The 25,069-nt window shown below is 39.1% G+C and overlaps 1 protein-coding gene across 3 annotated transcripts in view; it reads right to left on the bottom strand.

Annotated features, from left to right (window-relative positions):
• The window catches only part of LOC129700879 (ERI1 exoribonuclease 3-like), a 288,420-nt gene that overhangs the window by 152,478 nt on the left and 110,873 nt on the right, over nucleotides 1–25,069 (bottom strand). For 2 of the 3 annotated variants that reach the window (XM_055641658.1, XM_055641659.1), the window contains exon 6: nucleotides 15,601–15,700. In XM_055641658.1, the coding sequence (XP_055497633.1) occupies nucleotides 15,601–15,700 (100 nt within the window). Of the gene's footprint in view, nucleotides 1–8,007; nucleotides 8,139–15,600; nucleotides 15,701–25,069 lie in introns of those variants that run through there. The other variant, XM_055641657.1, reaches the window with a different exon arrangement.

The following is a 25,069-nucleotide window of genomic DNA, read 5'->3' as shown; positions in this document are numbered from 1 at the left end:
GTAATTGTTGGTTGTCAAGAGCTGCAAATATTATTTACCACTTATCGATAGAGTTCACAGTTCTTTCCAAGTTTTGTTGTGAAATAACCTGGCATTTCTTGCTCCACAAGCTTAATTTCTAATACCATTTGTTTCACAGCTATATTCCACAAATTAGATAATAAATTGCAGATTTATTACCCAGTTCTCATGGAATATCACAAAGAGCTACACAGCCCAAATAACATGGGGGACATATGTTTGTCCAATGTTATTACATACATTAAAAAATCCCTACAGAATGATCACATGTCCATCCCTCAGAGGGCATTAATAACCCTGTTGTGTTATTAAGAGAACCTGGTCGTACCTTTGTGATTTTTTGTTTGATGCACGCTTACGAATTATTAGCCTTTCTGAATTCAGCATTCCAAGAGATCATAATTGGAAGTGAACTCTCAAGCTACCATACCTACTGGTAGGATGCACCTTGGATGCATGTTTGGTCATTTGAAGATAGACACAAAATGCAGGAGTAACTCAGCGGGACCGGTTGCATCCGGAGAGAAGCAATGCATGACGTTTCGGGTCGAGACCCTTCTTCAGACTGAAGAAGAGTCTCGACCCGATACATCATCCATTCCTTCTCTCCAGAGATGCTGCCGATCCCACTGAGTTACTCCTGCATTTTGTGTCTATCTCCAATCGTCTTGGCCCCGCTCTGGGAGTAGGAGTGGGGGCGGATCCGGATCCGCAATGGCCGTGAGCCCCAGGCCGAGCTTGGCGATCGCTTGCCTGCTTCTGCTGCTGTTGGAGGTGAGACATTGCGCCGCACCAGGGTGTCCCACTTGGCCGTCATTTATGCGATAGGGCGGTGGCTCGTCCAGAACGAAATCCTGGAGCGCTGCGCGATACCGCACGCAACCCCACACTCCTCCACGCCATTTCATGCGCCCGTCCCGCGCTACCCACACGCTACCAGATTGCATAAATGGTGCGCAAATGACGGCCAAGTGGGACAGGCCCTTTAATTTAATTAAAAATGCAGTCCCTGATATCCTGTGGCTTCAGACAACATTTTGTAATGTCAATGGCATGTTCTGATTAAAAATGATTAATAGAAATACATCCTGGATAACACTATAACCTAAAACATGGTGTACTTCATTGTTTGGAGAAAATTATACTGACTCTGAGTTATCCTTTGCCTCTGTCGGTAAACAAACCTTTTGAAAATAAAACATTTGCAAAGTGGAGAACTAAGTTTAAAGAAATATTAATAAAGAACATAAAGATATTAAAGAAATATAATAAATAACATAATTAAACTACGTAACCGATATAATCAAAATCTAGACATGCTATTCAAACAGAAACCATAAGATCATGCTGATTTGGTTGTTGTTAATTAACACTGCACACAGTATTTCTAGAATATTGTGTCACCAAAAGAAAATAATTTTCAAAATGTGTTTCCTGTGGCAAGGACTTGTTAGATCTATACAGTCCCATAAGCTATGTTCTTTTTCAAAGTTATGACAGAGAAGTGTTATTAATTTAGATCGGGAATTGAGTTTACCCTTTTGAGCTTTGGGGCCAGGTTTTTGACATTTAACGTAGAAACTATGTAGACTGATTTTAAAGATTATTGGTACTATGTTTTATCACAGTGTTAAACAATCACACTAATTTTTTTAATGCATTTATAAGGAATTACTATTCCACAGATTATGTAGTAGAATTTTGTCTATGGATTGGTTCAGCAATCTAACCACAAATTACACCAATTGTGTTTCCATCAAAACTCTTTGGCACATATGCTCAATCTGAAATGTAAAATCTTCCATGAATCTGTGCAGTCAAGCAGCTTAATAGAATAAAATTATTTGTCTATTCGCATGCCCACCATGCATTAATTACTTAGCAGTGTTTATATACACTGCTGGACTTTATCAATACAGCTGAAGACAGGTTGTGAACAAAGCAAGCATTTATAATATTATCCAGCACAACACCTCCGAGTCATGACCTTAGATTACAAAAAAATGACCAGCTTGCTTGCTACTTTCATTTGCATACACTGCTTACTCAGTTTTTTTAAATTCAATATAAAGAGTGCAGAGAAGATTTACGAGTAACGAGTGTATAGATGAATTTATGAGGATGTTGCCAGGGCATGAGGGCCTAAGCTATAAGGAGAGGCCGGACAGGTAGAAATGTATTCCTTGGAGCACAGGAAGATAAAGAGTGATCTTATAGAGGTATAATAAAATCATGAGGGGAATAGATAGGGTGAATGCATACATTATTTTACACAGAGTAGAGGAATCGAGAACCAGAGGACATAGGTTTAAGGGAGAGGGAAAAGAGGGTGGTGGGTGTATGGAACAAGCTGCCAGAGAAGGTAGTTGAGGCAGGTTCTATAACAACATTTAAAAGACATTTGGACAAGTACATGGATAAGAAAGGTTCAGAGAGTCAAACATGGGCAGGTCGCACTGGTGTAGATGGGGCATCTTGGTCGGCAAGAGCAAGTTGGCCAAAGGGCCCGTTTCCATGCTGTATGACTCCGTGACTATAATTTAACTAAATTTAATTTCTATGGAACAATTATCACTTAATATTTATCAAAAAAGAACATTTAATTGTAAGCGTAAGCTCAGACTGCAGTAAACAATTGCAATTATTGAAAAGTTGACGCTCATAATTTCAGCATCGAGCAAGTCAAATTTATTTTTGGATATGGCCATTTGCTAACACGATGTGTTTTAAAACCAGGTTAAAAATACTGGATTTAGTTCAAACATGCACTTAAAATTTCACGAAGTTCACACTTATTTTGGCCAACCAGCAGAAATTACTTGATACATTGACTGAAAGTGAAAGCGCAACTAGTAGGATTTCAATTCCAAGCACTGGAGGGTATTACCATAATAAATAATCTTGGTTTTATGGTAACCATAACTGTGAAATGTTGAGATATAAAATTACTTCCAAACTTTCACATACAATCGAATCTCAATTTTAAACTATTTACCACCTCTCATCAACTTTGTTTTACATACCAAAAAGAGGAGCTGAAAAGACTAGAAATAAAACAATGACTACAAGAGGATTAGCAGTAGATAGGCTGGAAGGGATAGGTAATAATTCAGGTTTACAGCACATCAGTATATTTAGACTTTTGGACAATTAGCAACATATGAGCCTAATAAAATCCTAGGATTATCTATTCTGATTCTGATTGGCAAAGCAAATCAAGGCGAGCAAGCACTAAATTTTTCAGCAGAGTACATCACAAATCAGACCATAAAGCTTAAACTAACTAAACCATTGCACAAATCTTTCCATTATTTAGTATTAAGTTGGCAATCACAGAGTGAGTGGCTGCAAGAACAGGTAGTATTCTACTCAGAGGCTATAATTAATCTCTGCAATTGGCAAAATACCAAAATAATATCAACAGAATAATAATTATAAGGTTCCTCAACTGAAAAGTAATTCATAGCACATTGGGGCAGGGTAAAGATTCCTGAAAATCTCAAAACTGCAGATTGCTAGAAACACTTAACAGCTCAGGCAGTATCTGTGGAAATAGAAACAGTTAAAGATTGTGGTCTGAAACACTTCATCATAATTTCCAGCATTTCCCACTCAATTAATTAAACTGATTGATTATCACCATGTGAAAAGCATCCAAGCATACCCTTTTCTCATCCCATTTTCCACAAACATTAGACTGAATGCAAGTCCACCTGAGAATATGAATGGTGTCAGAACTTGCCTCCCAATCTCAGAGTTTTGGAAAATTAAAGCTCCCAAGAGACAGCACTGGTAAACCGGGATGCTGGAACTGTCAAGCAACAGCTCTATTAACTGAGCAGAAAACAATCTCACCATCTACATCCCTCATCCAAACAAAACAATACTTCAACAATTATGGAGTCAGACAGGATTGCAAAGATAAATGTAGAAGTAATTTAATTATCTTCAGTAATGAGTAGATGATCCATCATAGTTTCCTTCCTACATTTCCTTCATCACAGAAACTAATCTTGAGCCAATCTGATTCACTCCATGTAATATCCAGAAATGTTTTAGATCAATCGATACAGCAAAAGCCAGAGGACAAAACATAGAACAGTACAGCACAGGAACAGGCCCCTCGGCCCACGATATCTGTGCCGAATATCATGCCAAGACCTGATTATGCATCTTATCTGCCGAAACATAAACCATATCCCTCCATTCCCTGAATATTAATGTGCCTACCCAAAAGTCTCCTAAATGCCACGATTGAATCTGCCTCCACTATTTTCCCTGACAGCGCGATCCATGTGCTTACCACCCTCTGTTTAGAAAATTCGAAAATCTTCATTAAACTTTGCACCTCTCATCTGAAAGTTATGCCTAGTATTAGATATTTCATCAAGGGAAAAAGATAGGCTGCTTATCCTATTTTATCTCTTTATTTTATCTTCTTCTATTCGGTGTCCCCTTATCATCGGTATCATTCGGGTCAACCTCCTCTGCACACTTTCCAAAGCCTCTACATCCTACCTGTAATGGGGCAATGAATGGAAAATACAGATTGTTTCTTCCAATTATTCTCAATTGTTAACATCTCAAAAGCAGGTATTTAAAGTTATTATAATGCCGAATTTGTGTCTCAATTCTATTATATGCAAGTCAAAAGTTTGATCCAATAATTTTTGGCATAAAGAATCTATAACTAAGTATGCATTTGTTATTATCATGTTTAAATTTGAGCCTGGTTCAAATTTTAACTCAAGTAATTATGTAATCATGCAGAAAAAGCCGAAACATTGGATATCTAGTATGTCTCTTTCAGAGGAAAGTTCAGAAGATTTCTTCAAACTACATGTAATATCCAAAATGAAAATAGTCTGTGAAAATATTTCAAAATGCAGGCAAACTTTGTATAATGTGAGTTTTAACAATGAGGTAATCATATTGTTGCACATCAATATTGTAACCAAATCCATTCTTCAGAAATAGCTAACTAATTAAAAGCTGGTGGGGTCTAAATAATTAATCTCCTTAACTTGTATTGATTTGACACTTTTGTGGTGGGGGATTACTGCTACTAAATTAAACAGCTTCCTATAGTCACTGTACTTGAGGCAAATCTGAGACATATCAGTGAAACAAAATATACTTCAAAACTAAAAATATTGGCACTTTGAACATTTGATTAATTTTATGGTTTTGAAATTCAGAACTTAAGGTGCCCTTGGAGAGAAGGAAAGGAAATGGCACAAGAGTAGCAATAAGTCTAAAAAAAAACATAGAATGAGTCATGGAAACAAGGGCAGATGGTTATTAGAGATTGAGATTGGTTTTCTCCTAACATATTTATTCTCTTCAATACACATCATTTTTTTCCTACTCCTTTCAAACCCATGTAAAAAAGGATTCAATATCCATATAGTGTGATGTCAAACAAGTTATTGTCCTGTTTAAGAAAGAACTGCAGATGCTGGAAAAATCGAAGGTAGACAAAAAATGCTGGATAAACTTACAGGGTGAGGCAGCATCAATGGAGAGAAGGAATTGGCGACGTTTCGGGTCCAGCATTTTTTGTCAACCTAAGTTATTTGTCCTGTTGACCAGGTGCTCCTTATCTGCTACATATGCATGGTAAGAATACAAATGTCAACTTAAATGGTTCGAAAATCATCATAGTGCGTGCTTAAATTTACAGTTAGTACTATTGCTGAATGAGTCTAGCTCACATAAAATTAAAGCGTCTATCTCATTTTTCTTTCCAAAGTTAACGCACTTGAAATGTAAGTAGTTGAATTATTTTTTTGGTGCAATGAGAATCAAGAATAAGCAATTGAGTCTGTTCAGTGCTCTCAGTGCAGCTCAGCAAGACCCAGCCTCAGGATGGAAGAGAAGGACACAAAGCTGAAGATGCCTGTAGTTCTGCAGGAGCTGACAAATTAACTTCCATCCACCCCACCTGTCTCCCAAGCCCTTGCTCGTATGATCAAGGTGTCCATTAGTAGGAGGAACTATTCTCCAAAGCCTTGCAATTAAAATTAACATGTAATTTTCTGATTGTTTGTTGCACTGGATGTTAATGCTTTATGATCTGTGTAAAAATACACTAAAACCATTCTGAATACTAACTTATGGTTTTTAGATCCTTAAACCTTTTTTTGCCTTTTCTTACATCCAACCAAAGTGCATAATTTCATAATTTCCCTTCTGCAGTCCATCTGCATCTCCTACCCCAATCAACTAATTAGTCTCTTACACTTTACTTTTCCATTCTTATTTTTCATTATAAGCAAACATGGATATATTACATTCCATCATCTCATTTAAGTTATTGATGTAAATTGTAAAGAAATGGGAACAAACTCTAGTTTCGCAGCATTTAATCAGCTACATCCCCATAAAATGATCGATTATTGTTTTCTGTCCGTTACACAATGAACAATCCATGTTAATAAATTAGTCCCAATCCCATGAGTCCTAATCTTTGTAAGAAATGCATGAAGGTAAATCCCATGTAAAAGAAACTAGCTGAAGGGAAGAAAACAACGGGTGTTTGTTAAGAGGATTTATGTCAGACAGGGTGTGGGACGGGAGAGTATTGAGTGGACTGCCTTAGGGCTCCATGCTGGAATTAAACCAAAACCGAATTATGTGGTCAAACCTGCAATTGAAAATATAGTGGGAATGAACTAAAAATTAAAAGATGAAATTATGGGGTGAGTTCGAGAACAAATGCAAACAGTACAGTAACGACACTTGTAATTTAATGCAGAGAGGTGCAAAATGCCGGATTCAAGGATGGTAAGTAGAAAACATAGACACAGCAGGAACAATCTTCAAATAATTAAGATTGAAACTGAAAAGATCCAAAATTCAATCGATAATAAATACTCCAACCCCTGCAGAACAAAAAAATATAAAGCCAAATGGATGTGGAACCACATGACCAGTGCAGTAGAACAAAAGGATAGATGGAGGTCTGTTACATAGAAACATAGAAATTAGGTGCAGGAGTAGGCCATTCGGCCCTTCGAGCCTGCACCGCCATTCAATATGATCATGGCTGTTGAAAGGTTATGAACTTGAAATGTTAACTCTGTTTTCCTCTCTCCACAAAGACTGTCTTGCTAAGTATTTATAACACTTTCTGTTTCAATTTGAACATTTATAGTGCTCTGGTCAGTCCACAATTTCAATATTGTGTATTGTTCAGTTAACTGGAATCAAAATAAATGCCCATATACAGGAGACAACGGCATGAAGCTAATTTCAGGTGACAGGACACCATGAGAAAGGAGATGTTGGGCTCTGGAGCAAACCATAAAAGCTGCTGGAGGAACTTAGCGGGTCAGGCAGCATTTGTAGAGATAAACAGATGGTCGACATTTTGGGCCGAGACCCTGTTCAGAACTATGCGTGTAAATAGGAGATAGCCAATATTAAGAGTTAAGGGGGGGGGGGGGGGGGGGGGGGGGGGGGGGGGGGGGGGGACAAGAACAAGCAAACAATAGGTGACAGGAACTTATTCATTGAGAAAATCTAAAAATAAAATTGCACTTTTGAGGATAATAAAATGTTCCTAACAAATGCTCTTGTAAAGTTTTAAAAGAACAACAGGAAATCAATATTAATTTAAATGAAAGTTTATGGGTGCCACTAATGAAAGTTGGTAAAATAATACAATGCAGAGAGAATCTTCTCGAGACAACCTGTGGAATAGACTATAGAATAATGCAAGGTGGTAAAGTAGATTATGTTACTGTGGTACAGATTAGGCCACAAAATAAGTAATCCAGAGAAGATCAGGCAGAAATGAATGCATGCTTAAATCCTATGGGGATTATTGGATAATTTGAATTCCGTTTAAAAAAAACTGTAATTAAAACTGTCGCAAGTGATAACAAAGCTGTCAGACTGTGTAAAAATCCAATTGATTATTAAACTTCCTAGGAGAAACAAAAACGTTGTCCAGCCTGATCAATATTTCTCTCTTGTCCACCATCATAGTACTTGACTCTTCATTCATTCATCATCATTGAAACCATTAGCGACGCAGTGGCGCTGGTTTCCAACGGGAACGGTGACGGACACACCACACATCTCTGTCCTCCAGTTCCTGCGGACTTCGGCTGCTGGAAGTATAGGATTTTGGTGTGTGTGCTTTATCATAATTTCTTACAATGCTATGTATGACAGTGATCTTAACTTGACTCTTAATTTCCCTTTAAAAAGCCTAGCAAGGGAATCTGATGTTTAGTATGGATAAAAAAACAATGGTCCCTCGTGAGAATGAATAAAATTTGTCAAAGCATAAACAGTGAAATTATTTGACAAAACAGCTGGATGCTACAATGGATTGTTTCCTATCATCATTCTGGATGAATGAATTACAAACCAACCCCTTTCATGATACATTTATGATTTTAGGATACTCATTAACTCTGAGTAAAACAACACGAGTAATTCAAACAGTTATGGTAATGTTAATGAAAAGTTAGGCTCTTCTGCATCGGATTTTGCCGTTCTATTTCCCACTTTATCAACCAATTGCTGAATGTTATTCAGGTCTTACTGCAATAGGCATGAATTGCTTCACTTGTTGAGGAGTTACAAAAGGAATTGGGCACTCTGCAAGTGTCAGCAAGCATCATCACTTCACGCAGCAGCCGTAGATGGTTGGCCCTGGGACACTTTCCCGAGGAACTCCTGCAGTGATATCCTGAATGATGGGAGCTCCAATAACCAGAATCATTGTTCTTTGTGCAGATATGACTAACCATTAGAATGAATTCCCCCTGATAACATGACTATTGTGACCAGAGCTCTTTGATGCCTCACTGTTAAATGCTGCCTTGATGTCAAGAGCAATCACACTTATCTCACCTCTGGAATTCAGCTCTTTGGTCTTTATTGGGATCAACCACGTGAAGAGATCTGAAACCGAATGATCTTGGGAAAAACAAACTGAGGTGTTGGTAAGGAGGTTATTGGTCAGTAAGTTTTGTTTGATTGCACTCTTGGAGACACCTTCCATCACTTTCCCGATGACTGAGTGGACTGATCGGATAGGGATTAACTTAATTGGAACTGCTTTTTGTGGACAAGATGGACCTGGATAATTTCCATAGTTCCTGGTAGATACCACTGTCATAATTATACTGAAATAGCTCGGCTAGAGGTGCAGCTAGTTTGGGAGCACAGGTTTTCTGTACTATAACTAAGATGTTTTCCAGTCTGATATTTTGTCTCTTGGTCTTTGCTGTACCCAGTGTTTATAAATCATTCACTTGGAGTGAATTATATTGGCTGAGAATCTCAGACAGAAGCTAAGATGGATCAGCACTCCTGGATGAATACATTGTTTTGTTTTCCTTAAGCACTTGCTTGCTAAACCCTGGAGTTGTCAAATAAATGACATTCATACGAACGTATGAATTTGGAGCAGGAATAGGCCACCTGTCCCCTTAAGCCTGCTCCATGATTGAATAAGATCATGGTTGATCTAATTATAACCTCAACTCCACTTCACTTACACATTGGAATCTTTCACCTTCTTGCTTATGAAATATCTATGTCTTAAAAATATTCAGACTATTTTAATTTGAAGCGAAAGTTCCAAAGACTCTCATTCACCCAAGAGAAAATATTTTGCTGCTTTGTCATTATTTTTAAACAGTAACCTTTTGGTTCTATATTTTCTCAAAGGAAAAAACATTTATTTCTACATCCATTCGTTCAATGCCCCTAAGTATCTTAGTGGTTCCAAACAAGTTACTGCTCACTCTTTTAATCTCCAGCAGAAACAAACTTAGTCTGACAAATCTTTTTCAAATGGCAACCGGCCCAATCCAGGTATTAGTCTGGTAAACCTTCTCTGAACTGCTTCCAACATATAATCAACCTTCCTTAAATAAAAAGACTAATATAACCAAAGTCAAACAGCTCTTTTTACATATTCAGTTCCCCCACCAATAAAGCACTAACTTTTCCAATGACTATTGTTCCAGTGTGCTAACTTTCTGTGAATCAATTACTTGGGCACACAGATCGGATCCCTATAATTCGCTGAGAACTGCAAATTTTCAGATTTTGGATAGTTTGTTTATTTATTAGCATGTTACTTTCTATTTTTTATTGCCAAAATAGACAATTCCACATTTTCCAACGTAATATTCAGTTTGCCTAATTTTTGCCCAATCATTTAATCCATCTTTGACTTTCTGCTCTCCTTACGTCTGCCGAGCATCTTACAAAGCATATTGACTTACTTCAAAAGAGAGAATTAATATTAAAAGACCTATCCTTGACATTCAGAGGCATCACCACAGCTGAGATTGCTCCTTCTGGAGGTCACCATTGGCTGGAGACATATAAAAAATGATAGCTGCAGACAGGCAGAGAGTGGTCATCGTCTGGCAAGTGATTCACATCTAATATCCCAAAGCCTTTTTACCATCTACTTTGTTCAACGAAAGTGAGCCAAAAAGTAAGAAACATAGGAAAGTCAGTTTTCATACTTTTAATTTGGAACAAGAAGATCAACCAAGTGGAGACTAAACAGATTAAAATAAGCTATTGAAAGATGCAAAGTTGTATAGATGAAAAAGCAGCAGACAATGACACAATTGTTAAAATTTGATTTAATCAACAATTTTAGGTCAATATTCTAACAGCAAAGCTTTTTAAAAATGGTTTCTTAGTTGTTTCCACAAAGACATGATCAGGTCCATTTTTTTTACTTGGAGAATGTGATTGATAGTGATCACTTTTTACACAAATCAGTTCTTAATAGAAATTTGTTCAAACTGTAAAAAAAAAAAACCTCATAAGCCTATATCTAATGGATGGATTTGAATTAGAAATTGCCGCTTGGTGTCTAGATTAGGCTCCCAACACTAGGAACTGAGTCATGTTTAGCCTGAGGAATGATGGAAAATCTTCTTTCTTCCAATCGCCGTGAAGATTTTTTTAAGCCATAGCAGTTAAAATCAGGCACAGAATTAAAGAAAAAGTATATCTAATCCTCTCAGAGCATATTATATGCAATGTTAACAAGAGTCAGAAATACAACACAAACTGTAAATCATTCTTGATCCTAAAGGCAAAACATTTGCACTTGTGAGCTTTAGTGTATATTTTATAAATGCAGCAAAGAGTGAACTACACTAATTTAAATTGAACTTCACCTCTAAAATCAATTAAATGAAAGTTGCAAGAATGTAAGAATTTTATTTGAGAACCTTTTAATTTGCACTAGATGTTGGTGATCTGCAATCACCTAGGGTCAGGCACACATTCAATTACAATAATGAGCCCATAACATAAGGCGAGGATTGTGCAGCATCAGTGAAAAATAATCAGACGGTGGATTTGCATGAGGATCAGGCCAGAATTCCATATTCGTTTGGAATTCCAAAATTATACCGACAAAGCTAAAGACTATCTCACGTTCATTGTCACATTTGGGAAGGGAAAGTTTACATGAACTGTTTTTTTTTAATTCATTAGACTAACTCGCATCTATCTATTTATCTATACATAACTAAACTCTGATCTTGTGCTCTTCCGGTTTGCACGGTTTTTCTATCTCGTAAAAACGATAAACGATAGCGCTATGATGTTTCGCCACCTTACTCACCATTCTCTTGTGCTCAAGTGCGATGTTTTGTTCCGATCGATGATATATTGTAAAAGTTATTCAGGTTTGAAAATCTTAAAAATTGTGCAGGCACAGATTGGTCTCCTTTCCTGTCAGTCGCCAGCCATGCAGTTTGGTCTCCTCTCCTGTCAGTCAGGAAGGGGTGTCGCCGGGAAGGCGACGCCTCTTCCTGCACCATCGCCGCACTAATGGCCTTGTCCACTGTCAGTCGGCTGGAGGTCCAAACCGGGGCGCCACGGTGAAAGACTAGCGGCAGCCGGGTGGGGAGGGTAGTGCCGTGGGCCGAGCCCGGGGACTGGAGCCAAGGACGAGCCCAGGGACTAGGCCTGGGCTGGAGCCGAGCCAAGCCTGGGGATGGAGCTGAAGTGTGGGCCGCGCTCGGGGTTTGGGATGGGGCATGACCAGGGCCGAAAAAGAAGCCGCGCCCTGGGATGGAACCAAGGATGAGCCTGGGTCCGGGGTCAAGGACGAGCCCTCCTTCCCTCCCTCCCACTCTCTCTCCCTAACACTCTCCCCTCCCTCCCTCTGCCCCTCCCACCTCCTCCCTCTATCCTTCCACTCTCTTTCCCTCCCCCTCTCTATCCCCTCTCCCTCCCTATTCATTGTAAAACTGATACACCCCTCACTTTCTCCCTCCCACTCCCTTCCCCCTTTCTTTCCATCACTCTCTCTCACTTAGGAGTAGGAAGAGAGATGGCGAGGTAATGGAAACATTAAATGCAAAATTATTAACTTTAACTTAACTTCTGCCATTAGTGCAGGACCGTCAGCCGATCATGTGCTGTTGGGGGCTATGGCTTAGTGGTGGAATATTGCGTTGGGGGACCAGGCCTCCCATGTAACAAAGGGACCCAACGGGTCCCACTTAGTCTAGTGAGTAATAAAAATGTCTGTTATTGTCAAAACAAGAGCCTAGCAGAAAAGATGCCCCGAATTGTTATGTTTCCTCCTTATATGTGGATGTGAATCTCACAAGCGTAGTGTTAATATTTTTGGACAATCACGCCAATCAAATGCTATGTTTCACTCTATGAGTATTGGATGATTAAAATAATAAATAATAAAATTAAAATAAAATAAAATAAAAAACATTAAAATCATGCATATATTAAAAAAGCATGTAACAGAAATAATGTTCTTATAGAAGAGGATACAAATGTTCAATTAATTTCTAGAATGATGTAGTAATACTGAAAAAAGATAGTTATACCAGAATTAATGATGAGCAGTAATGCTACGAATGTGAGAAAACAATTTATGAATAAGGACCATAATAATGACTGAATTTAATATCGTTAGAGAGGTTGAAGAGTTACAAACCATGGTTCTAAATATAGATTTTTTCTGAATTCAGATTATCATACTTCAATTAGATTTTGCAGTGATGATAAAAACACTAAAATAAGAATAGGCCAAGTTTCTTACACTAAACAATGACTTGGACCAGAAACAGCTATTTGATGGTCTCAGAACAGTGAATGGCATTATGGAGTTTCAACAGGCTCGACATGAACATATTTTCACTATGATAAAGCACAAGATTGCCAAATCTAGAGGCTTTGCATGGCAGTGCATTAAGCTAAGAATGAAAATAAAATGATATGTATATCCAGCATGAATACTTAATATAACAGGAAAACTAAAAGTATAGGAAGTGTAGAAATAAAATTAAAAGGGAAATTAGGAAAGAAAAGTGAAGGGCTGTAAAAATAAGGACAGATGAAATTTAAAAAAATCCAAAGATGTTTTATAATTGCATGACGAGCAAGTCAATAACAAAGAAAGGAATAGGGTCTACAAGGAATCAATAAAGCGACCAGTGTGTAGAGGTGAGGGAAGTGGATACAGACCTTAAGTAATATTTTGTGACTGTCTTCACTAAAGAGAAGGATGTTATTGATGTGGTATACTGAATGAGTATGAAATATTGGATGGGATAAACATTGTAACACAGATGTATCTATGTTTTTAGCATCTTTGAAAATTGATAAATCATGAGCCCTGATGAATTTTTTCTTAGAAAAATTCTAAAAACCGACTACAATTTTGAGATCCTCTCCAATCACGAGGGTGATGACATAAGACTGCAGGATAAGTAAGGTTGTACCATCATTTAAAATGCAAGGAAGGATTAAAACAACTAATTATAGTCCAGTTAATTTAACTTAAGTGGTGGGCAAATTATTGGAATTCATTGTCAGGGCCAATATATTCCTTCCTTCAGAAAAGCACAGACAAATCAGGGAGAGTGGATTTGTTTTAGTTTTAGTTTAGAACTACAGCATGTAAACAAACAAACCGAGTCCATGCTGACCATCGATCACCCGTTCACACTAGTTCTACGTTATCCCACTCTCTCATCTACTCCCTACGTACTAGGGGCAATTTACAGAGACCAATTAACCTCCAAACATGCATGTCTTTGGGATATGGGTGGAAATCGGAGCACCCGGAGGAAACCAACGCAGTCACAGGGAGAACGTGCAGGGAGAACCTCCACACTTACAACATCCAAGGTCAGCCTTCAACCTGGATCTCTGGCGTTGTGATGCTTTACCAGCTATGCCACTGTGCCGCCCCTTTTGGGGAAGATCACATCTGACTAACAATTACATTTTTTGAGAAGGATAGTATCTTGGTGTAGTCTACATAGATTGTAGTAAGGCCTTTGATACAGTCCCACGTGGCAGACTGTTCAAATTTGCATCAAATTGGAGGAACAGCATCTCATATTTTAGCCTGGGCAGCTTACAACCCAATGGTATGAATATTGATTTCTCTAACTTAAAGTAACCTTTGCACCCCTTCTCTCTCTCTGTCCCTCCCCCACCCTATTCATTGTACTAGTTTCACTGTCGTTCTGGTGATTTTCATTGTCTGCAATTGTTGTTTCAATGGCCTGTTTCCTTTATCATCGTTACATTTTACATATTTTTCATGCATTTGTTCTATATCTCTCTATACCACCATCTACATCTCTCGTTTCCCATTCCCCTGACTCTCAGTCTGAAGACAGGTCTCAACCCGAAACATCACCTATTTCTTTTCTCCAGAGATGCTGCCTGACCTGCTGAGTTATTCCAGCTTTTTGTGTCTATCCCCAGCAATTTCTTCTCTCGCTTCCCACAACATTTTAGGATACACAGTTTGGGACATGGGGATTTATCCACCTTTATATGTCTCAAGCACACCAATACTTTCCATTTCATAATGTCTATATGTTTCAGGACATCACTGTTCTCTTCCTTGAACAGCATAGCTTCCAAGATCCCGTCATTAGTAAACTATGTAAATATTACTTTAAGACCTTGTCCCACTCCCATGACTTCACACATAGATTACCACACTGATGCTTAAGAGAGCCTATTCTCTCCATTGTTACCCTTTTGTTTTTAACATCTATTGTAGGATTGGCCAATACTTTATCTGCCAAGAATATCTCATCGTCTTTTTACCCTCCTGATTACCTTCTTAAGTTTAGTCCTACATCCCTCAAAACCTCCATTTTCCTGATCAGAGCCATAAAATCGCTCATCAGGCCGAGTTGGCTCTGAACTCCAAGCTCTGAACTCATCGAGGACGGCACAGTGGCGCATAAGCAGAGATACCAAGATCACCTAGGAAATGCTGCTTAGATTCTCAAATATTGAAGGCACATCAATTTCTTTTGGTATATGAAATTGTTACAATATTCTGTTTTGAATATCCATGCAAAACTTAAGTTCACCAAATTATCACACAAATTCACAAACAAAAATAATTTGCTAAATACTGAACTGCAGTTTGACAGTTATTCTATTTAAGACCAACTGCTTAACATGTCTACCCTGTGTTTGAAATGTAAATAACATAATATGCACATGTGGGGTTTCCGTCCAGATTGTTCCATGATTATGCTGATGATTTTAGATGAATAGTAACTTTAATTTACTCACCAATCCCACTATGAAGTTTCCCAATGTGTTGCAAATTCAATCCTTTGATCATGAATGGCAGTCCATTCGCTGGATAATTTCCCATGGCAAAACTATACGCCTGCGGGGAACAAAGTGAATGTAAAGAATTAGGGAAAAATAAAATGTATCTAGTGCTGGAAAAACCCCACCGTATAAACCATATCAAGGTAGAGAAAAACAGACCAACATTTCAGATAAATTATCTTCCACTAGGAATAATATTTAACCAAATATAAAGACAAGCAAGGGAAGGAAATAACAAAGATAATCATTTGTGACAGAGTAGAGGTTAGGAATGAATTAAAGACACAAGGAACAATGTGGCAGGTAAACTAATACTTTTCAAATATCTCTGAAAAGATATTCTGGTTGCACAAAATGGACTGCAACTTTATCACTACAACCCTTGATGTACAAATAATAATGCTTCAACTTTTCATGAAAGTCATTGCATCTGCCTCATTATAATCAACAACCACAAATTTTAATATAGAAAAGGCATCTCATTCTGTTAGAAAAACTTAATGGCACTTTGTTAAAGAGATTAATTAAAGCACAAGGGTATTTACAGATGAGGACACCAAAGTGGATCATGGGGAAGCAAATTTAGTAAGGGACAAGATTTACATGGAAGAATTTTAGATTCTGGATTTTATTGTCTGCAGGATAAGAGACAAATAGGGCAATTATTTGATCCAGAAGATTTCAACAGTAGATGTAAAGGAGAACAAAGATGGACAATTTCAAAGATATCGAAATATGTTGACTGTGGCATGATTTAAGCGCAAAGAGGTCTGTCCTTCTACAGTTGTATTGGGCCGTAGTGAGACCACACCTGGAGTATTGTGTGCAGTTTTAGGACTAGACCCATTGGGTCTGCTCCCCCAATGCACCCGTCCCCTACCCGTAGCCCCCACGGGAGGCGTGGTCTTCCAACTCAACCCATTGCCGAAGGTAAGGTTCGAGCACTCCTCAGCAAAGATCATAGCTCGTGAGCCTCCCCCAGCACTGGAGTTGAAAAAAAAATATCAATCCCCAATTGCAATACCAATTAACCCTCCCACTCCTGTCCTGCCAGGAGCTATGATGGCAACATTGTTGCAAATGTCAGGTGCACTTGCTGTGAGATGCCATTGAGCTGAAAAGTTCAGAGTGGTGCCAGTGTTCCCGTCTTGCAACTTTGTACCAAAGTGTGTTGGAAGCTCTGAGAAATGATTTAAAAGTAAAAAACATTTTAAATTCAAAGTATTTTTAAATATTTTCATGAATAACTCTAGAAATAAAGCATGGAATTTTCAGATAAGTAGTTTGGACTCGACGGGTAAAAAGTCTACCGGAATATATAAAAATGTTATCGTTACCGTGTAGATTTTTCGCGAAGATGTGATTACACACAAACATACACACATCCAAGATCAGAGTTTTAATAGTTACGAGACCAAGGGGGACCCGTTGGGTCCCATCCCCTCAACGGCGGTTGCGTGGGGGGCGGCCTGTAGCGTCACACACAGTAACCACCCTCCACACGCACACAATAACCACACCCCCAACTTGCAGGTGCGGCGAGAGAGAGAGAGAGAGAGGGGGGGGGGGGGGGGGGGGGGGGGGGGGGGGGGGGGGGGGGGGGGAAAGAGGAGAGAGACCAGGGGGAGGGGGAGAGGATTGGAGGCAAGGAGGGGGTGGAGAGGGGGGGTAGAGAGGGGGTGGAAAGGGGTGGAGAGGGGGGGGGGGGGGGGGGGGGGGGGGGGCACACAGAGGGACACAGGCACACAGAGGCACACAGATGGTCACAGAGGTACACAAAGAGGGAAACAGAGGCACACAGATGGTCACAGAGGGACACGAAGAGGGAAACAGAGGCACACAGAAGGAGACAGAGGCACAGATAGGGATACAAAGGCATAGAGAGGGAGACAGAGGCACACAGAGAGACACAGAGAGGGACATGGTGACACAGAGAGGGACACAGAGAGGAACACGGAGGCACAGAGAGGGACACGGTGACACAGAGATGGACACAGAGAGGGAAACTGAGGCACAGAGACGGACACAGAGAGGGACACGGAGGCACAGAGAGGGACACAGAGACACAGAGAGGGACACAGAGACACAGAGAGGGACACAGAGACACAGAGAGGGACACAGAGGCACAGTGAGGAACACAGAGGCACAGAGAGGAACACAGGCACAGAGAGGGACACAGAGAGTGAAAATGAGGCATAGAGTGGGGCACAGAAAGAGACGCAGAGACACAGAGAGGGAGACAAAGGCACACAGATGGACAGAGAGGCACAGAGAGGGACACAGAGAGGGAGACAGAGGCACAGAGAGGGACACAGAGGCAGGGGAACTTGCTGCCTTTTGGAGCTGGGTTTCCGATTTACGGCGTCTTTTGAGCGGGTGGCCCTGCTTGCGAGCGGGCGGCCCTGGGCAATGTGACTCGCAACGCGTGAACACAACGTGCAGCATTTGTAACGTCATCACGTCATCAGCCAAAGCCTGCGGTTTCATTTTCTAAGCTATTTGAGATGTTTGAACATTTTGATTAATAACTTGAAAAATAATGCATGAATATTTCAGGTAAGGTGATTTTTGACTTCACGGGATAAATCTCTACAGGAAGATGTAAAAATGTTACCATTAGAGCGTTACCATTATTTTTTTGAGGTGAAAACATACAAACAAATAAATACACACACACATCCAAGATCAGAGTTTTATAGTTATATAAGGATATGATATGATAATTTGTAGCTTTACATACATCATCTAAACCTGGAAATGTGTCATTTTGAAGACAATCCTATTTTTGATCTTTTTTTACTGAGGGTGATTTCATCATATCTTCAGTGAAACTTTGTCACTGTAGGCATCAAACTGCAGGTCCAAAATGCTATTCTAGCACTTGATATGAATTGCAGTGACATCAAGTTTTATTTCACTGAATGTCACAAAAGAATAAAAACCTTATAAATAATGCCTTTATTTTCCTCCTAAACAGTATGAATTTCATATAATTCTTCAATATGACAAGACTCAAGTTTAACAGCAACTGTGGTGATACAGCAGGAGTGTAATTTTCATGCTTTTAACTGAGATGAGTGCTTTTAATATTCTTCAGAAGCCAAACTATTGCAGTAATCTGATCACTTCAGGGCTAACGTTCTGGCAAAGAATCATGGTCGTAAGCAGTCAGATATGCATCTTGTCATTTTGCTCAATGGTCAGAGAACATGCTAGCTCCAGGCAACTCCATGAATAAGACTACTAGTACTCCAGTATAAATGTCAGCAACATGTCTTACTGCGTTCTGAGCAGCAGGTAGCCACAGGGAATCTAGAATATAACACAAGACAAGCGGAATACGGCAGCATCTAACTATATTGTACTGGGATTCAAAGGAAATTATGCCTTTTAAAACATTCTATACTCTTAATACTAAACCTCATCTTATGTCTGATTTTATATCTGTAGCGTTCTGTAATTGATGCCTGTTAATGGAGCAGGGGACTATAACTGATGGAGATATTTCTTTGTAGGAAAGATTTTCTTAGACACCAATTGATTCCTGAAGTATTTAAATCAGAGCAGATTAGCTTTGTTTAATGGAGATGGCCTGATAAATGGGATGATTCTGTTTCCACCAGTGTATTCTGATTAACCAGCTTCAAATGAATCAATCACATCATGGTCGTATAAAACATATAAAGCACATGTTTGAGAATTACCATGCATGTTTTATTGTGATGTTGGGAGAGATAATCTTTGGAAATCTACAAAGAAACTCTGGAGAACTTACATTGTTAGGTTTTTTTTTCAGTTACTGCCACAACTAATGCACTACAGTAAGATAAATAGGTACTTTTGTTATTTATTTATATGTGTCATTAACCATAATAATGCCTTGGATTTGGCAGTAGCAATGACAGCTATCATTACATCAGAAAACTGACAGCAACTTTTAAATTTCCATGCATGCATTGTTTAACACAAAATTCCCGTGGACACTTTTTGTGATTCAATTCCCCATAAGCTAGATATTTGCAACTTTCTCTCAAGAAGTCAAGACATTGATCTGAAATTAATTTAAGGAACTTAAGAAATAGATTTGCTGAAAAAGACACTGAAAATGTTGTGTTTTTAAATGGCATCTCCAGGTACAAGTATTACTTAGTGAACTATCTGGCTCTCGCATCTTCATATTGTACTGCATATGTGCATTCCAGATCCCACATTCAAATCCATTAAAAAATATATATTTTTTAAATTTCTTATTTTCTTGTAAGGTTTTTAAGTATACTTCAATTAACTAGTCATAGTTATTTTATTTTTTAAGAATTCTGTAGAATGTAAAAAGCTAATTAAAAATTGTTCTTATTACTTTCAGGCTTACTGCTTATTCTGTAATTTGATTATCTGCTGTGACAGCTCAGCGGCATCATAACCACTCAATGGCATCATGCTTTGGAACTCAATGAATTGGTACTGACAGTAACAAGCTTCTCACCATAGAGATCATCATCAACTTATGGATCTACACTCGTTTAAATTACACAGTGTTTCTCAGTTTTCATTAATGTAGAGAACCAAAGGACATGGATTTAAGGTGAGGAACCTGAGGGGTAACATATTTTAAACAAAGGGTGGTGGGTATATGGAATGAGCTGCTGGAGGAGGTAGTTGAGACTGATCCGATCATAACGTTTAGATTCAGATTCAATTTCAATTTTAATTGTCATTGTCAGTGTACAGTACAGAGACAACGAAATGCATTTGGATGTACATGGATGGATAGGATAGGTTTAGAGGGCTATAGGCCAAGTGCGGGCAGGTGGGACTACTGTGGATGTTGGTCGGCATGGGCAAGTTGGGCCAAAGGGCCTTTCTCCACGCTGTCTGACTATGACTCCTTGTTTGCTCTCTAGCTCGGGTGAAGGAATCTCAACACATGATAAATAACAACTTGCATCAAGTAATAGATATGGTTTTAATTTCTCAATGTTAACCAATTATACCAAATAAACCATTCAAGGGCTTATTGGAAACGTGTTTCTTATTTGCTTTTAACATAAATGGAACTATATATTGACAATACAATTTACCATATGAACAATGCTTTAAGAATAGCGATTTCAAAAGGTACATATTGTGTTATGACTACAGAGCAAGCACATTTAATGGGTCTAAATGGAGTAACTTGCAGCAAAAGAAAGCGCACAATGCGGTGGCTCCCCAGGTTACAAATGACCAGACTTACAGAAATACAACTTTTTTCCAAATTATCCCATATGTTTTAAAAACATTTTTCAAGTAAAAATAATAAAATGTCTCATGATATTTATTAATGACTGAATACAGTATATGTTCCACCAGTTTAATTATGAGTAGCGTTACAGTAGTTATTTAATAAAATGAAAGGATTGCAGCAAGTGCATGTAGAGCTATATCTGTGTTAATGTAGAATGACAATTTCTGAGCTATCGAGAAAACACCTGCAAACAGTCCTGAGAAATTGAACCATTACATAACCTTTGGACTATCTGTACTATAAAATTGCTAGCAATGGATGACTTTAAACGTGCAGGTATTATTCGCAGCATCGACATAAATGCAGGAAATGAAAGGTCATAAGGTCATGTGATAGGAGTAGAATTAGGCCATTCGGCCCAACCAGTCTACTCTGCCATTCAATCACGGCTGATCTATCTCTCCTAACTCCATTCTCCTGCTTTCTCCCCATAACCTCCGACACCTGTACTAATCAAAAATCTGTCTCTGCCTTAAAAATGTCCACTGACTTGGCCTCCACAGCCTTCTGTGGCAAATAATTCCACAGATTCACCACCCTCTGACTAAAGACATTTCTCATCTCCTTCCTGAAAGAATGTTGTTTAATTCTGAGGCTATGACCTCTAGTTCTAGACTCTCCCACTAGTGGAAACATCCTCTCCACATCCACTCTATCCAAGCCTATCTATTCACTATCTATTCACTATTCTGCATGTTTCAATGAGGTCCACCCTCATTCTTCTAAACTCCAGCAAGTACTGGCCCAATGTTGACAAACGCTCATCATAGGTTAACCTACTCATTCCTGGGATCATTTTTGTAAACCTCCTCTGGACCCTAACCAGAGACAGCACATCCTTCCTCAGATATGATGCCCAAAATTGCTCTCAATATTCCAAATGCAGCCTTAACAACGCCTTATAAAGCCTCAGCATTACATCCCTGTTTTTGTATACAAGCCCTCTTAAAATAAGAAGCTGACGCATTTGTTTAAATTCTTTAATAACCAAATATTTCCACATTTGACAAATAATAATTGAAAGAATACCCCTTAACTGTACAACTGATTGCATTTTCTTTAAAAAAAAGGCCCAATTGATAAGATAACACCAATCTCGTCAATCTCTAGTTAAAATTTCTGGTAATCTTGCCAAATTTTCACATCAATGAAACTTACAAGACAGATAATGTGTTACATGAACTGGCTGAGTAATAGGTCTCACTACTATTTTACTGCCTGCCCCCTACTGCCACCCCTCCCCTCGATACTACCAAAGATCAGCTAAGACCATTATGGCAGCTGGCCTTCATTTACAAATAAGGCCTGATATGTTGCACATGCAGAAATTGCACTTCAGGTAGGAAGTCACCCATTTCCAACAGGTAAACATTCTCATCCTGTGGGTGAAGTAGGCGATCCCTTACAACAGAGATGAATGGATAGAGCATGTTCTGGGGTGGAAATGTGGCAGGAAGGCATGACTGTATTGCACAATCATTTCCAATGCTGTACCCACTAAAATAAAAGATTTCCTGTATGTTTGGAAAGCACACTGCTTCGGAAACCAGTGGATGAAGTCTAATCAGTGTACACCCTTTATGCTTTCCCCAAACTCTACCTCTGCTACATTGACAACTGCGTTGGTGCTACCTCCTGCACCCATGCAGAACTCACTGACTTCATCAACTTCATCCACTAATTTCCATCCTGCACTCAAATTCACTTGGACCATCTCCGACATCTCCCTACCGTTTCTAGATCTCACCGTCTCCATCACAGGAAACAGACTATTGACCGACATCTACTGCAAACCTACTGACTCCCATAGCTATCCTGACTACACTTCTTCCCACCCTGCTTCCTGTAAAGACTCTATCCCCTACCAATTCCTCCTCCATTAGCCGCATCTGTGCTCAGGATGAGGTGTTCCATACCAGGGCATCGGAAATTTCCTCATTCTTTAGGAAATGGGGGTTCTCCTCTTCCATTATAGATTAGGCTCTCACTAGGGTCTCCTCGATATCCCGCAGCTACGCTCTGGCTCCCCCTCCCCCCCCATTCGTAACAAGGACAGAGTCCCCCTGGTCCTCACCTTCCACTCCATCAGCCGTCACATACAGCATATAATCCTCCAACATTTTCCCCAACTAGCCACATCTTCCCATCTCCACCCCTTTCTGCTTTCCCCAGAGACTGTTCCCTCCAAAACTTCCAGGTCAACTCGTCCCTTCCCATCCCAACCCCCCCTTCCCCAGGTACTTTCCCCTGCAATCGCAGGAGATGCAACACCTGTCCCTTTACCTCCACTCTCGACTCCATCCAAGGACCCAAACAGTCTTTCCAGGTGAGGCAGAGGTTCACTTGCACCTCCTCCAACTTCATCAACTGTATCCACTGTTCCAGGTGTCAACTTCTCTACATCGGCGAGGTTAAGCGCCGGCTGGGCGATCGTTTCGCTGAACACTTCCCTCAGTCCGTCATTACTTACCTGATCCCCCGGTGGCTCAGCACTTCAACTCCCCCTCCCAATCACAATCTGATCTTTGTGTCCTGGGGCTCCTCCATTGTCAGAGTGAGGCCCAGCACAAATTGGAGGAACAGCACATTATATTTTGCTTGGATAGTTTACACCCCAGCGGTATGAACATTGACTTTCCTAACCAGATAGCCTTTGCTTTCCCTCTCTATCCCCTCCTCCTTCCCAGTTGTCCCACTAGTCTTACAGTCTCCGACTACATTCAATCTTTGTCCTGCCCACTCCCCTGACATCAGTCTGACGAAGGGTCTCGACCCGAAACGTCACCCATTCCTTCTCTCCAGAGATGCTGCCAGACCCGCTTAGTTACTCCAGCATTTTGTGCCTGCCCTTTATGCTTGTTACATTACTTGAAAATAAGAGAATAATGCCAGGCCATTCTCAAAAATTGGGACAGTTTGGTTTGGAGAAAAATTCAATTAAATTTACAAACTGCCTCAGTTTCGAGAATCAATGGAGCAGAAGTCAATGGATATGAAAATTCCACATATTCAATAGATTTGGTCATAGGGAGAATATTTTTCACATTTATTTTCTTTCATTTTAAATCCATAAAATCACTTGACAAAATATACGAGATGAAGATTTGACAAAAGCTTTAAATGGGCAAAAATATCTATACTGTAACTATTTGTATTTACATTTGTTAATTAGATCTAATTAAAAATCATTAAACCGTAACAGTGTAACAATTAAACCTTTTATGGCTTCATAACGTTAAGGCCTGCAGTTTATTGGGTAAAGTCCATTTTCAAATTAAACTAATTTGCATGCAAATTAATTGCAATATGTTATTATCATGAGAAAATGGAATGCTTTAACTGACAAAATTATGAAACAGGTTTTGAGAGTTATTAACAGGAGGACAAATACATTTCTGAAATGTTTTCTGAGATTAGGATATCAAAATTTGGAACAGAGTTTGATATTTGATGAAAAGTTGTGTAACCTGTTTAAATGGAAAGGATGGATAGTATTCCTGTGGGCAGGTATCTGAGCAAGGACACCCAAACGTTCTTTGGAATTAGATGTTTCACTCTCCATCTGCATAGTACAAGGGTTACACTGGCCATCATAATTTGCAATCATCCATTAGGCATTCTAAATAAAACACAATTTTTCTTTAAATAAACAACAGAGCATAATTCAAACTTTGATGGTAGCAGATTTTACACCAGTCTTCCCACCAACATCCACTTAGGATAAAAACTAAAAATTATGCTGCAAGTAATCTGTAATAATTCATCTTCTTTGCACAGAACAAAATCATCTGATTATATTGTTCATTTGAAAAGAAAGTGCTCCCACAAGTCATGGAGCTAGTAATTATTTTTATCCATCTGGCTAAAGACGTAGGGAGCTGAACCATGTCAAAAGATAAATAGACATACATTACAAGAATATAGTACTCAAAATCTGCGGAGTAAATTAGACTACAAAAAAAATTACTTCAGATCGGCTTTAATGTAATTTGCATATGCCATTAAGAGCCTAGCACTTTCAAAGTGCTCAACAATTTGTGATAATTCTTAAATAATGACTACAATTAAAAATGTAGAAAGTCTTCCACAAATGCATCTACTCAAGGTGCTTGATATGTCTTAAGTGGTCAGCAGAAAACT

The sequence above is a fragment of the Leucoraja erinacea genome, chromosome 10 (genome assembly GCF_028641065.1).
Source record: "Leucoraja erinacea ecotype New England chromosome 10, Leri_hhj_1, whole genome shotgun sequence".
In the NCBI taxonomy this organism is placed as follows: domain Eukaryota; kingdom Metazoa; phylum Chordata; class Chondrichthyes; order Rajiformes; family Rajidae; genus Leucoraja; species Leucoraja erinaceus.
The sequence above is the reverse complement of the archived record's forward strand: the minus strand, read 5'-3'. Positions and strand labels throughout refer to the sequence as shown.